This window comes from Monodon monoceros, unplaced genomic scaffold, assembly GCF_005190385.1.
Source record: "Monodon monoceros isolate NGI ecotype Baffin Bay Population unplaced genomic scaffold, NGI_Narwhal_1 Super_Scaffold_11, whole genome shotgun sequence".
In the NCBI taxonomy this organism is placed as follows: Eukaryota; Metazoa; Chordata; class Mammalia; order Artiodactyla; family Monodontidae; genus Monodon; species Monodon monoceros.
Genome location: NW_021703767.1, coordinates 114,906,361 through 114,922,488, shown reverse-complemented (window position 1 = coordinate 114,922,488; position 16,128 = coordinate 114,906,361). Strand labels below are relative to the sequence as shown.

At 38.0% G+C, this 16,128-nt stretch overlaps 1 protein-coding gene across 2 annotated transcripts in view; it reads left to right on the top strand.

Moving 5' to 3' along the window:
• Positions 1-15,421, top strand: part of AGTR1 (angiotensin II receptor type 1) — a 44,812-nt gene extending 29,391 nt beyond the window's left edge. For both annotated transcript variants that reach the window (XM_029215245.1, XM_029215246.1), the window contains one exon: positions 13,451-15,421. In XM_029215245.1, coding sequence (XP_029071078.1) covers positions 13,497-14,576 — 1,080 coding nt within the window. In that variant the 5' untranslated portion in view covers positions 13,451-13,496 and the 3' untranslated portion in view covers positions 14,577-15,421. The remainder of the gene's footprint in view (positions 1-13,450) is intronic.
• The last annotated feature ends 707 nt before the right edge of the window (positions 15,422-16,128 follow it).

Sequence of the window (16,128 nt, the reverse complement as noted above, 5' to 3'; positions counted from 1 at the left end):
ACATCTTAGACTAGATAATTCTTTGCTGCAGGGGTCTATCCTGTGCCTTGTAAGATGATTAGTAGTATCTCTGGTCTCTACCCACTAGATGCTAGTAACACTCCCTCCTCCCTTTCCCCCTGTTATCAGAACCAAAAATGTCTCCAGACATTGCAAAATGTCCCTGGAGGGCAAAATTACCTGATAGAGAAGCACTTAACCAGAGTATATAGAGATGACCTTACAAAAAAAAAAAAAAAAAAAAAAAGAACTGAACCTCGAAACTTTAGAATGTCAGAAATGTAAGGACCTGCTCTCTAAGCCTCAGTTTCCTCATCTGAAGAGTGGGAATGATGGTGCCTTCCCTCATAGGTCTTGTATTAGTTTGCTAGGACTGCCATAACAAAATAACAATAGAAATTTATTTTCTCCCAGTTCTGGAGGCTAGAAGTTCAAGATCAAGTTGCCAGCAGGGTTAGTGTCTGGTGAGACCTTTCTTTTTCACTCGAAGACAGCCACCTTCTCACTGTCTTCACATGTTTTTTCCCTCTGTGCAAGCACATTCCTGGTGTGTCTTCCTTTAATAAGGACACCAATCTTACTGGATTAGGGGCCCAACCCTGAGACCTCATTTAACCTTAATTACCTCTTTAAAGGCCCTATCTCCAAATATAGTCACATTGAGGATGTAGGCTTCAATGTATGAATTTGGGGTTGGGGGGACACAATTCAGTTCATAACAGGGCTCTTACAGAGATGAAAGCAATTAGCACAATACTTGGCATATAGTAAGCATTCAATTAATCATAAATGTTCCTATTGTTAATATTAAGCCACTATTATTATAAGTCCCCCATGTGAATCAGATACCAGCTGAAGCACAGAAGAGTATAAAACCATAAGTTTATTTGAACACTTGTGTGTAACTTTGTGCTGAAGTTATGCAGCTAAAAAGTTTAAATTGACATTTTCCCCATTGACGTAGCTAATTATTTCAAAGATGTTCTGGCTTCCTTTATGCGAAGGTCAAAGGGCAGTAGATCCTGCATCCCCAGCATCTGATGAGTAGTAAATGACCCAGAAATAAGCTTTTAAGTGCTTTGGGGAATTTCTTTGTGTAAAGAAATTCTGTGTAAATATTTCTTGGGAGTGAGGGTGATTAAGTTCACCCTCTTAATTTGATTTATGTTTCACCTATCTCACAGGAGATAAGAACAAAAATAAACTAGGGAGGAAAAGAAATAAACAGTTTTGAACAGTCGTGGTCTTTAGCTGGAACCAAAAAACCGTGGAGATTTTGAAATTGCAAAGGAACATGGGCCTTCTTCTGCCAAAAAACTTGTTTATAAAAACTAGAGAGTGTTAGATATTTCTACCACACTGGCTTATCATTTGAAATTTCTGCTGGCTCAAGTGAAAGTGTGCTGTCCGATATCCTACTGTGGGATTTCCTCCTTAACCACAGTTGCTTTCCGATCAGAGGCTTGTGACTTTGAGGACCAGAACGCAGTCGGCTTAGCCAGCCAGAAGAACAAGAGGAGAGGTTTCATATCTCATGAAAAAAAGGAAGCACTAACGGGGGAAAAATGGAGTCAACACTGACAGTTGCTGAGCTGAACAGTTTTACTGTTGGTAATAAAAGCAGAAATTGCTTGCTGAAAGAGAAGGTGACAAAAGACAGAAATTGCTATGCCAAAGTTAAAAACAAGAGGAGATGGTGGTCTTGGTGTGGTACAGAATGTCTGAAAACATTCACCTTGTCCTTAAAGAGCTGCTGCCGTATGAGTAATGTGCCACTTCACTGCGTAACTCTTGTATGCAGAAATGCTGTATTTCCCCTGCACAAGCCAAGGGATGCATTTATTCTACGTTTAGAGGAGAAACAAACAATCGAAGGCAAAGAGGTGCAGCATCTTATGCAGCTCTCTTGGAAACAGTTCATTTTTTTGTCCTGCTCAGACTGCACACAAATACTGGGAATATATTTTAATTTCAAATCTGATAGGTGACATCTGGTAACTCATTTATTGCTAATGAAGTTTTCACAGGAAGCAGCAGTCACCGGTATCTCATCGTATTTTTCAGTTGGCAAAGTGTTGTTTACCTTTTATTGGCCCAGCATCCGTGCCTCTTATCACAGGGTGATTAATTAGAGAACACAAGTAGCCCCACATAGAAATGAATGGAGAGGTAAATAATGGGAGATAGAATGGTCTAAACTATTTTTTATTAAAATCAGTGGTGTAGTATCACTGTAATTTATATTTTAAAATTATATAGGTATTCAAGAACATGATTAGAGCTGGAAAAACTGGTCAAGAAGCTCATTAGCAGTGCCTTCAAGCCCCTCTCTGAGCCTTTCCACCCCTTTCTGGTCCTTTAGCTTCTTCTCCTTCCAGAATCACACGCAGTTTTCCAATCCTTCTTATCCATATTCGCTTGCAAGGGAAAAATTGGTCATTTACACCACAGTGGATTTTAATAACACTAACAAAAGTCTTAAAGCTACAGGATCTCATAGCATCTCCACATACATGATCTCATTTGATGTTCACAATGGTATTGTGAGCCAGACTGGACAGATATTTTTTCACTTCATCATTATCATGAACGTCATTATCATTATTTTCCAGATGAATAAGATGAGTCGTAGGTTTGGTGAAAAGCTAAAAACTTCATAGCTTGTAAGAGGTAAATCGTGTACTTGATTCAGGTCTTTGGTTCCCAGCACCACGCTCTTCCATGACCTTAACTCTGGCTCTCACCTGAGTCAGCGTGTCTTCTCCTGCAGGTAGATCTTGGTTCTAATGGGGGTATAGATGTGGGTACCATCCACCCCACCCCAGTTAAAGAAATTTCAGACATCTAGGAGTAGGTGCAAGGGTTATTTGACTAGATGACTCCTGTTCGGCTCCCCTTAGCTACTCCAATCCTGAAATACAGAGTTTAATGTGTAATTCTCAAGCTGCATTTAGGAATTTGCCCTATTTCTTCAGGTTTTAATGTCTCAAAGGGGCCAAATGAAAACATTTTAGCTGATGGCACTTTTGTTGTTTGTTGTATTTGGTTTTGCCTATGAGTCATGACAGGCACAGAGCACATAAGCAAGGGTTACAAATGAAGATGCCAGTAGGGCAGTGGTTTTTAAATGTTAGCATGCATCAGAATCACCTGGAGGGCTCATTAAAATTTTGTGGGACCTCACCCACAGGGTTTCTAATTCAGTAGGTCTGCGGTGAGGCCTAAGATTTGCATTCCCAAGGGATTCCCAGGTGATGGTGACGCCGCTGTTCCAGGGACCACATTTTCAGGACCATTGCTAGAAGGGCTAGGTAGGTGACTTACATGAGGGAAGCACATATGCTGTGCTGTCCAGTTCAGTGGCCTGCCCCAAGTGGTGACTGAGCACTTGAAGTGTGGCTAGTTTCAACTAAGATGTGCTAGAAACAAACTATACTCTGGCTTTTGAAGACTTGGTACCAAAAAAAAAAAAGAAAAAAAAAGTAAAATATCTCAATAATTGTTATATTGATTACATGTTGAAATGACAATATTTTGGGTATATTGGGTTAAATAAAATATATTACCAAAATTAATGTCACCTGTTCCTTTTTATTTTTTAATGTGGCTACTAGAAAATGTTTAATTACATATGTGGCTCACATTGTATTTCTTTTGACCTAAAGAATCAGAAAATAGAGAATGGTGGGGATTAGTGAACCACAGAGTACTCAAATCCCAAAAGCTATAAACACTTTGGGGGCCAAAGAAAATATATCTGTCAATCAGATTTAGCCTGAGGGTCCCACGTTGTACACAAACATTTGCTGCTACAATATAAATGTAGAAGCTATACAATATCTTATCATTTTACCTTTCAGCATTAATCAAGTACCTTGTTATAATTCTTGAAGTAAAAGCATTAGATTACAATAATCAAAAATATTTCTGCTGAATTTCTGAATGAAAAAAATTCCATTAATCTTTTGAAGTTCTGAGTTTTCTTTCATGAAGTTCATTTCATTTATCCTTGCATTATAGAAAGCTTATATTTTCAAAGTGTCTCCATACCTTCCAAAGACCTCACTTTTTAACTTGAACAATCTATGAAATAGAGGTGAGAACAGGTATTGGTATTCCCATTCCAAATACTTTGTAATATTTAAGGGATAACAAACTAAGAGATTAAGTTACCTATGTATGATTTTAGTGACAAAACAAGCCATTGGACAGGACTCTATTCCAGTGCTTTCTCTGTCAAACCATTCTAATATCTCTCCGTTTTTATGACATTTTAATGTAAAAAATAAAATTAAAAGTAGCATATGAAACTGTATTTGAAAAAAAATGTAACTCTGTGATAAAAATCAAATGGACATAACCCTTACAGAATTCATTGTCTTGGCACAAAAGTCCATTTAGCTCATCAAAACACCGAAAATATAATACTTTGAAGTATTATTCTAAATAGTATATTACTGTGAGCTTCCTCTGCCCTCACCTCTATGTTTTATCTGGGCAACTGAACCACTCTGAGTATATGCTAAACTTTAAAAAGTTGTATTTTCCCCACAGAGAATCTGAGAATAGGTTCATTTTGAATAAGTTATTTTAACAATAACATATTGTGCCACCTTTTTCATAGGATGATATAATCTTGACTCCCTAACTGCAGGGCATACTTTTAATTTTGACTTGCAGCCATGAATCAATCTGTCTTTACCCTTTCACCTGGAATTGCCAGTGAATAACACAAGGGATGCCTGAGAGGCTCATAGTCTTTGACCATAAATGGAGTGAAAACAGCTAGTCTAGATGGCGTCCAAACCTATAATCTTGACCTCATCAACCTGGAGTCACAACCAGCTATCCAAATGCTCTGCTGGGGAAACATTTCTTTGGGTTAATAGTTAATCTAAAAAATGGGGTGTGGGGGGGAACGCACTGTCACTGTAACATAATGAGCTTAAGTAGAGTTTCTTTATTCATCTTCAGTAAAAGGTAAAATTCTTTTCATTTCATTTTAAATAAAAAAGAGTTTTTATATTTAATTACAGAATGTTATTAACTCATTGTGACACTAATAATATCTGTATCAATAGACAAATAGCTGGCTGATTTAATTATTTATTGGGTAATTTCTACTTGTCCAGCCATTATTGTATACCTTTTGTATATCTACCTAATATATATCTTTTGTAGATTGTATACAAAAGATGTATACCTATTCAGAAGAGAGATTATGAAATTTCAGTGTTTCAGGAGATTTTCTGAAGCGTGTACCAGCTCCCCGACGACACAGAAACCTAGAGAAGCTAAGTGACTGGTTCAAGGTCACCTTGCTAGTGAGTGGGAAAGCCAAAATTAGAACCCAAGTCTCCTTACACATTGTGCAGGACCAATTTGTAGACTATCATCCAAAGAATATTTCTGCTTCAATTAGGACACTGGGTAATTTGGGGAAACATGTACAATATACTGAATATTTAATCCTTCTAGCTTCATTTAAAATTTATGGTTATCTGATTTGCATAACATTAAAAACTTTAATCTGAAATGAACTGCCATGTCATATGCCATATATGGTTATATGCCATAACCTCTAACATAAAGCTCATAATACAAATGCTATAATATTATCATCATTTCTTAAGGGTATAAATTAATTAGTGCATCCTTTCCTTCCCAATAACTTTCCTTATACCCCTTAAAGTGGAATTTGAAATGAAATAAGCAGTGTCTGCTCCCGATTTAAAGTCTCAAAGAAGCAAATGTGGAGTGGCTTCACAGATGAAATCCGGGCTTTTGTTCACAAGTTGGATAAAGGAGCTGTTGTTGACTGAGATGCCCACCTAGGAGCTGCCTTTTTCATCTTTAGAAAAAGAAAAGCTTGTAAGCAGTCTCCAAAAGCCATATATTAAAAATGAGGTTTCCTCCACCTTGATGGCCAAGATACTGATCTTTCGAAATGTGGTTATGATTCCCTCAGGGAGATTCTATGAGTCCATAAATTTGAGGAAGTTGGAAGTAGTAAAGGACAGGGGCTCATGTATGTACAAGCTTTCTTCCAAGTTAGATGTTATTTTCCTTTTCTCCTAATCTCTGGAACACTACTCTTTCTAAGCTCACTGAAAAACCTTCCATTGCTTTCTATATTTAACATAAGAAGAATATTTTCTACTAACACCAGTGTGTCAAAGGAAGATTATTAACCACCTGATTAGGCTTAATCACATATCTTTCATCCCTATCTTTCCTTTCTGAAATTAAAAAAAAAAAATCATACTACAGAAATAGCCAAGAGTTTAAGATAGACAGGAGTGGGAGGAAATAGCATAGGAATGAAGAGAGTTGTTTGGGGAGCTTGGGATATTCATCACAACCGACTTGTTTAAACTATAATCTATGATAAATTGGAGCTTCTCGAGTGGAGAGAAATTTAATTGTAGTTTAGTGTTATATTATTAGATATTAAAGTATTGAATAATTTCCAAGAGGCAAAAATTTAGTATTAACATTTTACTTTCCTTGACATTTATACCCTAACTTGGAAGGAACTTCTGAATTTCCTTTCTTAAAGCTGAGTTCTTTAGGCTCTTGGGCTGTTTTGGACAAAGCAAAGGGGGGGACTGGTTGAGGATGACAGAATATTTAACCACCATCACTACAGTTGGTTACATATGGTATGAGCAGAAATAAAAATGTAGCTTGCACTGTTTTCATTTCTCGTGAGGGCAGGCCACAGTGGATGACATTGACTTAGGAAGAGGGCCAGACACCACTACTTACCACGCAGACATACCACACTTGCACTCATTAAGTTTGAAGAGATTGAATCTTAAGTATGTAATTAGTATGGCATTAATAATTTTAATAAAATATCTTTTGTGTTAAGAGAAAGATTAATCTGGGAATTGCAGAGGCAAACAGAATCATCTCCAAGAAAAGTATTTAACATAGAGAAGTTAGGCTGGGATTGCTGACCAAAAGCACTGCATTCTCCTGTGGATCTGACTTGAGAGTAATTCTGGTCACTTGCCTTATGATGCAGGCTCTTTGCCATGTTCCCTTCTTCATGGCTGCCAGGATTACCAGCCTGGAGGACAGTGTCACCCAAAAAGGCCTGGATGCTTCATCAAAGGTCAGGATGGGGCAGGGAGCGCAAGAAGAGGGACAGGACTATACTTCAAAGCTTATTGGATCCAAGCAACTTAACCATTATCACCAGATAATGTGTAGGGCAACTTGCAGTCAAGATGAAGATAATGGATATTAAGCAATCATGGATATTACCTTTTTTCTCTAAATACATAAAATATCCCATTACAGCTCCATATAAGAATTGAGACCACAGGGGCCAGAGAAGAACCAACACCAGATACACAGCTGAGATAAAGTTCTAATGACTTTACCAGAATGGAAGTAAAGGCCATTAAGCTCATGTACTGAAGGCCACGTACACTGGGTTTCCTGGTTAAAGCCAGGACTGGAAAATTACTTCCCATTGTGACCAAAGACTAAGATAACTTCTGTAGACTGGCAAAAATTTGAGAATGGGTAGAGGGCCTAATCTGCAGTATCTGCAAAGTAAGGGGTTGGAAACTAGGCTGAGAATTGGCATTAAAAGCTTTTCCAGATCAAGTGAGTGTTGTGTGCCCAAGCAGAAATTTTACCACCACTGCCATCCACTCAGGCCTACTAAAGAAGTTAATTCCTACTAGAGATAACTCGCAAAGATTATGAAACCTAAAATGAAGGCAAATGCCAAGAAAGAGCATCTACAGATGAAACAAATAGAATTTATACCTGAAGAACTACAAATAGTAAAGCAATTGGATAGGGGCTCTTCACATACAGATGTTCAGAAGGGTTAAGGAGATAAGGGTAGAAATAGACCCCATAAAATAAGAACAGAAGGTTAAGAAATAAGAACAAGTGGATTTGAAAAAGAAACAAGTAGAAACCCTAAAAATTTGAATGCCAACTTCTATGATTCAGTGAATTCACAAATGGATACTAACAGTTGTTCCCTGTAGAATGCCTCATTCATTACTAGGGGAAGAACACACAGGAGCAGAAACAGTTGCTTTCTAATGTCTGAATTATAAGATAGGAGCAATAAAGAGAATGCCTTTTGAACAGGATGGTGTATTGAGCGTTCCAGCACTACAGGCAAATAACAAACACTGGCCTACTCTTTTTGATATTTAAGAAAGATATTTTGGGGCACAGTGGTTAAGACTCCATGCTCCCAATGCAGGGGGCCTGGGTTCGATCCCTGGGCAGGGAACTAGATCCCACGTGCATGCCGCAACTGAGAGTTCACATGCCACAACTAAGGAGCCCCGGAGCACAACTAAGGAGCCCGCCTGCAGCAAGTAAGACCCGGCGCAACCAAATAAATAAATATTTTAAAAAATAAATAAAAGGAGATAACAAAATTAAATAGAATTTTTTAAAAAAGAAAGATACTTTGATAGATTATCCTAAAATATAATTATTTGGTCGTTTAGTTCTCTCTTTATTATCATAGGAAACTTCGGGGTATTTTTTTTTCTTCAGATTGCAAACTCATTAAAAAAGGAGCTTGTAATGAACAATTTAATTAGATTGGTTTTGGCTTGCCTAAAAGCTTAAGGAGGTATTAATATTCTAATCAAAAGTCTTGGGGAAATATTCTTAGAATTAAAAAAGAAAGAAAAAAGAAAATCTTCTTTCTTAGGTTCCTTTTTAAGAACCAGGGAAGCTGTCAAGGAATGAAAGGTAACTCCTGGGCTTCCCTGGTGGCGCAGTGGTTGAGAGTCCGCCTGCCAATGCAGGGGACATGGGTTCGTGCCCCAGTCCGGGAAGATCCCACATGCCGCGGAGCGGCTGGGCCCGTGAGCCATGGCCTCTGGGCCTGCACGTCCGGGGCCTGTGCTCCGCAATGGGAGAGGCCGCAGCAGTGAGAGGCCTGTGTAGCGCAAAAACAAAAACAAAAACAACAACAAAAAAAAAGAAAGGTAACTCCTACTAAAGCAAGCAGTAGATAACTGTGGTGTGGCCACCATGAACTAACCTTGTGTTTGTAGCAGACTGAAAGTTCCCACCTGACTCATGTCATATTTATTCATCTGCTTAAGATTATTTTTTACTCATACTTTGGAAGAAAAACAGCTTGGTATTTTTAGCCTTTTAATGGCAAAAGCTTACCAATGATAAACCTTTTTTTTAAATCTCTCATGCTTTTTTGATCCATGGCTGAGTCAGCACTTGCCTTGCATTCAAAAAAATAATAGTAAAGATTCAAATAAAACACATTTATTAAACAGTTACTATTTGAAAGATAGGCCCAGTACTTTCAAGTTATTGCATTTAATTACTACAATAATTAAGTGCAGTAAGAATCATTGCTCCCATTTCTTACAGATGAGGAAACTGAGGCTTATGTTCAGAGAAAAATTGGGTGACTTATCCAGAGTCACACAGATTTGTAAGTGGTAAAGGAAGTTTCCATTACAAGCATTTTGACTCCAAATTCCATCTTGTTTTACCCCAAGAGGAAATGATGTGGAATTCATGTAAACCACAGAGCCTGAGTAAAAGCTACAGTGAGACCCAGAAATAGAGAGAGGTGGATCCTCCTGTGTTTTTAATCAGTATCCTACCTGCCTATAACCCTACTGGAAGAAGAAGCAGGATGAAACAGAAAAGTAGCTGCTTTCTGGGACTCAAAAGTTTGGTGTCCTAGGAGATCACATCTCTCTCTCCTTCAGCTGCTCACCAAAATAGCATACTTTCAAGCTTCAAAGAGAAAAACACCCTACTCTTTATCACTTGTTTATCATCAATCTAAGGTGACTCCAATCATAAGCGTTCCATTTTCTTTCTCAAGAACCAGGTTTCTCTAGGGAAGCCTATGAGTGGCAACAGTGCAGACTAAGAGAACAATATTTCTTACCTACCAGCATGGCCTGTGTCACCCTCCCATCCAGTACACATTCAGACCCCACACCCCTGCCTGGAAGGTTGTACAATATCTGTAAATTTACAAGAGCAGTTTCCCACAGATGAAGCTTCAGACATTTATAAGGAGGGGAAAGTTCAAGCAATAACGAAATCTCTATTCCACCTTAGCTGGCCAGGTGGTTGCCTTTAACTTCTAACCACTCTGTTTCCCATACATCCTCCAAAGTCCAAGTGCCACCTCTGGGAAATGTACCTGATAACTCCTGGACATTCCCACCATCAAGCTGGGTCAGTGAAAATTACAGAACATTCCACATGCCTCTGGTATGGTATAGTATTCAACACAGTGGAGATAATTTTGGCTTTAAGGCTCCTGTCCCCCCAGCTAGACTCAAATCACCCAAAGCAGGAGAAGGACCGTGGCTTTATTCACTTTGCATCCCTGACCCTAGCACATAGTAGGTGTTTAGTGAATATGGAACGAATGGATGACTGCCTGCTGAATACACTATTTGCATTTCTGCTTTCTTGTACTTGTTCCTGCTATTTTCATCCCCTGAAATTCCTCTCCCCGACGCCTTACTAGATAGGAAGTTTTGGTCATTACTTATATAAACATTTATATAAAATGTCCTTCCAGTTAGTATATTCAACGCTACGCCCAGAGTTTCTCAAATAATATACTCATTAAAATAATATATACCTCATTCAAACTTCCAGGGATGTTTCCCTAGGTGTTCAGAACAACCTTTTACATTTTAAATATTAGTCAATATGGATTGATGGAAACTTAAGAAAAGGCTGACCTCAGAATGTGAAGGAACTGGAGTCCAAAACCATGTTTATAAATTGGTCCTTTCAAATGCAAATTTTCCACTGAAATTCTTTTATAAATGATGGTTATAGTTCTAGCCTAGTCAATAAAGTTCTACCCCCTCTAGACAAAAAATGGGACCAGCAAGAGTTGTGTGCCCTCAAAGTGAGGTCAAAAGAGGAAAGAGAGTTTCCTCCCTACTCTTGTGCACCCAAGCTCAGGGCACCCAAGGAATCCTAATGAATCCGGTTTATTCCTTCCTAACATTTAGTGCCCTTATGCCCAAACTGAAACAAATATTTAACTCTGCCCTATTTTCAGTTCAACCCAGGCTACTTTTAATCTTTGAGATTCTTTAACCTTGACATTTCCAATTTTTTCCTAGGCAAAATCCAACTTATCACAACTAGATGTTAGAAGGAGAGCAAATAAGTAAATTAATCCACTTTAAGGTATAAATGACTGCTAGCTCATAGGCTTTTTAAGAAGCATTTAATTTTTAATAGAGAATATTTGTTTACCTAAATGAATTTATACTTTTAAATTGGCATAATTTCAGTAATTATGACTTTTTTAAGAACTGAAAAAATCAGGAAAGTGTAGAGAAATCCTTCTGGGTAAGGAAGAAGTAGGTCAGACCTTCCTGAGAGCCTAGCCCTAGTTTCTACTAAGTAATTCCTTATTTTTATCTTCTTCTGTTTTGTAAACTACAGATTTCTAAAAGTGCCAAGGGTTTGTTTTTTTTGTCAGTTTGGTTTGGTTTGGTTTGGGATTAGATTTGGGTTTGGGTTTTGGCTTGTTATCCAAGGTGAAGCCCAGGTTGACACTGAGTATTTTCTGTCAGATTCTTTGGGAGCAGAATGTAAGTTGATTTCATTAGCCCCTAGAAATTAGTCTCAATTCTCTCTACTTGTAGCTTTAAGTTATATAATATTCACTCATTCGTTTGTCCACTTGCTCTCTTACTTATCAGACATTTATCACCTGCTTCCAGGAAGGGGTCAGGGCCTATGCTAATGAACAAGATGCTTCCAACAGGCCTTACCCTCAAGCCACTGACAAACCAGTGGAGAAGACAGATATGTCAACATACCATTGTAATATATAGGTCAAAACCTACATCGAGAGTGCCAAAGCAGCGCAAAAAATGGAACAGCCAGTTGCCCAGACAAGTCAGGAAGGCTCCACAGATGATGTGACATCTGCCTGTTGGCGGATGCTGATGCCCCCATGAATGAAAAGAGAAGAAAGGGATTTAGATTATATAGTCTTGAGTACAAGACGAGGGCACAGAGCCAAAAACTTGGGTAGGGAGAATAACTGCCTCCTTGGGGGAGGCAAAGAGGCCACTTAAGAACCTCTCTTTCCCAGTGTTACCTCTTAAAATCTGGCTACTTGAGACTCATCCTTTTCATAGCACCCCTTTGCACCAAGATGGACACCACCTTAAGTGCGCGAGTTCATCCAGCTCTCCTGGATGCCAAGCGCAGCTATCCTGGGCAGGCTATTAATGTCTTATTCCTGCTCCTCTCCTTACCCAGGATCATCTGCTACAAGTGGAAAGCACGCCCATGCTCATCTAGGGACCCACTCCGGGTGGAGCAATAGGGTCTTTACCCAACACCACTACCCTGCCTGGCCAGCCTCGCCTGTGCCGAGGGCTGGCCTTCACCTCGGAGCCTGCCTGTGCCACACCCTGTCATGTTATCCTCACAGCATCTTCAGCTTCCCTTCCAAGGGTTTTTTGTTAGACTCTTGTCTAGGGCAGAATATGATGCTTTTCTAAATCACATAAATGAATGGCTTGATTGTTGATTATGTAAAATATTGGAGCAAATATTTGCAAAAGTCTCTATGGAGCTCATTCCTGAGCATCTGATTCTTCCTAAAATCCTAAAGAGCTGCTGCTATCTTGAGCCCCCCCCCAAAACACATGTTTTATTGATAATCCTGACCTAATCTATTTGTTTGACATCCTTGTTAGACAACCGGTTAACCTCAGAGTTAACTACAGAAATGGATTGTGGGCACAAAAGTTAGGAGATTCGGGCCCTTTTGCTAGCTGGGGTGGAAGTTAAAGAATAAGTGGTAACTACCTGTAGTGACCTGGAAAACCATGGAAAGAATGCTGTTCCCCAAAGCCTTGAGCCCTCCCTTGTATCCCCTCTTAAATCAATTCCTCAGAACCTAGAGGCAGCTATTCAGACCACTTAAGGGAGGATGCTAATAATTTTTATACCTAAGATTGTGATATGAAAGAAATGGTTCAAAGAATAAGATACGGATGTGTCACATTTCTGAGGTTAAAGACAAATTAGTTAGCCTCAGGAAAAACTCAAGTCTCTCTGAATAACTAATTTAATTCAGTAGTATTTTCTGAGATTTAGATTATGTTTTTCTAATCAATTTGGAAGCTAGGATTTACTCCTAGAAAAAAGGCAAAGGACCTAGATAAGTATTCACATAGGACCCCACGTCTACTTGTCTGCAGGATCTTTATCATTTCCTAGAAAAGCAGTATGTTCTAAAACTGAATTTAAATGTGCAATCTTAGGTTTTATCAGTTCACAGCTTTTCTCCAGAAAATACGATCTAATTTTTTTCCTAAAAACTAAAGTTGAGTTACTGTATTAATGACTGAGAAATAAAACTATTCATTTACAACTGGAAGTTAAAAATTTTTTACCTTTTCATTTCTATTTTTTCTAGGTGCATTTGGCATAGTGTCTGAGACCAGCTAACCCAGGAGATCAAAATGATCCTCAACTCTTCCACCGAATATGGTATTAAAAGAATCCAAGAGGACTGTCCCAAAGCTGGAAGGCACAATTACATATTTGTCATGATCCCCACTTTATATAGTATTATCTTTGTGGTGGGAATATTTGGAAATAGCTTGGTGGTGATTGTCATTTACTTTTACATGAAACTGAAGACTGTGGCCAGTGTTTTTCTTTTGAATTTAGCACTGGCTGACTTATGCTTTTTACTGACTTTGCCACTATGGGCTGTCTACACTGCTATGGAATACCACTGGCCCTTTGGCAATTACCTATGTAAGATCGCTTCAGCCAGCGTCAGTTTCAACCTCTATGCCAGTGTGTTTCTACTCACATGTCTAAGCATTGATCGCTACCTGGCTATTGTGCACCCAATGAAGTCCCGCCTTCGGCGCACAATGCTTGTGGCCAAAGTCACCTGCATCATTATTTGGCTGCTGGCTGGCTTGGCCAGTTTGCCAACTATAATCCACCGCAATGTATTTTTCATCGAGAATATCAATATCACGGTTTGTGCTTTCCATTACGAATCCCAAAATTCAACCCTCCCCGTAGGGCTGGGCCTAACCAAGAATATACTGGGTTTCTTGTTTCCTTTTCTGATCATTCTTACAAGTTATACTCTTATTTGGAAGACCCTAAAGAAGGCTTATGAAATTCAGAAGAACAAACCAAGAAAAGATGATATTTTCAAGATAATTATGGCAATTGTGCTTTTCTTTTTCTTTTCCTGGGTTCCCCACCAAATATTCACTTTTCTGGATGTATTGATTCAGTTGGGCTTCATACATGACTGTAAAATTTCAGATATTGTCGACACCGCCATGCCCATCACTATTTGCTTAGCTTATTTTAACAATTGCCTGAATCCTCTCTTTTATGGCTTCCTGGGGAAAAAATTTAAGAAACATTTTCTCCAGCTTCTGAAATACATTCCCCCAAAGGCCAAATCCCACTCAATCCTGTCCACAAAAATGAGCACACTTTCCTACCGCCCCTCAGAAAATGGAAGCTCATCTACCAAGAAGCCTGTCCCATGTATTGAGGTTGAGTGACACACTTGAAACCTGTCTGTGAAGTCATCTTGTTGAAGAAGGAGCAAGAGAAACATTCCTCTACAGCACTTCACTACCAAATGAGCATGAGCTACTTCTCAGAATTAAAGAAGAAAGTTGATTATGTATACTGCACTGACTTTTCTAAACAAAAGCTGAACAAAAGCTTTCCTCTCCCTTTGCAACTAAACAAAGCAAAGCCACATTTTGCATCAGATAGACGATGTCCACTCAAAGAATGATGTCGGAAACTGGATGAGTGTGTTGATTTGGAAAATTTTACTGGTAGAATTGCCATCTCCCCAGTCTGCTCTTGTTCCGTTATTTTTGATTTCCACATAAAGGTACTTAGAATATGTTAAAACTTGAGAGGAGCAACAGGAGATCAGAGCTCAAGATTGCTCTGCCCAACTTCCAAAGGGCAGCAAAGCTTTTGTGCCTATTTACCTGTTAGCAACTGGGGCCCACTTGTACCTGCTACGGCACACTTTATACAAAGACTTGCTAAGCAGTAGTTGTCAGGTTGCAGAAGTTTATGTGAAATTCAACCAGTGTCTTACAGATTCACACTGCCAAAACATGCCTGCTAAATGGCTTATCTGTATAATGATGTTACTAAAGTCATGTATAAAAATTAAACTACTTGTAAAGGTGTTATTCTGGTCCCAGGTAGTAGTGTCTTCCTAGTCATATTAGTTTTATTTCGTATCTGAGAAGCATATGTATTTTGTGGTAAAAAGATTATATATCATAAAATATGCCTTACTATTTTAAAAAGTATATATTCTACCTATATATGTATATCTCTAAACTGTTGTTATTTTATTAAAATCTGGCAAAGTTATATTCACATTAAAATAATGTTACTGTAATGTATCTAATCTTCATTACTTAAAATAGATGCTGATTTATTTTTAAAACAACTGTGAATAAGTACAAACATATTTCTATTTAAATTTTGATACAACTGATAGTTTAACACTGTTGGTTTTAGATTTTATATCCTGCCAAGATAAAGAACACACTTTATTCCACTGCACAACACGGAGTAAATACACCATTTTGAATTTTCCAAAGTTTTTCATGCAACAAAGAAAAAACTCATTCCTTTCAACACTAAAATAATATATTATTTTACACAGAATTTTTTAATAATAGGATTTTTCTATTTACATACATGATTATTGTAAGAAATATAGGAAAGCAGTTAAAAAAAATGTCATATTTAGTTCTCCTGCTCAAAAATTACCATTTTTAACATTTAGGTGCAATGTTCTACTTTTCTCTTATTAATTATACACATGTACATGTATAAATCATGATACTGGAGTCATAAAGTATATAGTATTTTGTATACACATTTTTCACTTAATGTCATAGCACAGTAGTTTGCTACTCCATTAAATGTTTTTTCTAAACATTTTAATAATTGTATAACATTACAAAATACAGACACATCATGATACAGTTAGCTAATATTCAAATTGGAACATTTAGCTTTTTTCTGATTTTTCAGTATCATAAATTGCATTGTACATGAATATTCAAGTGC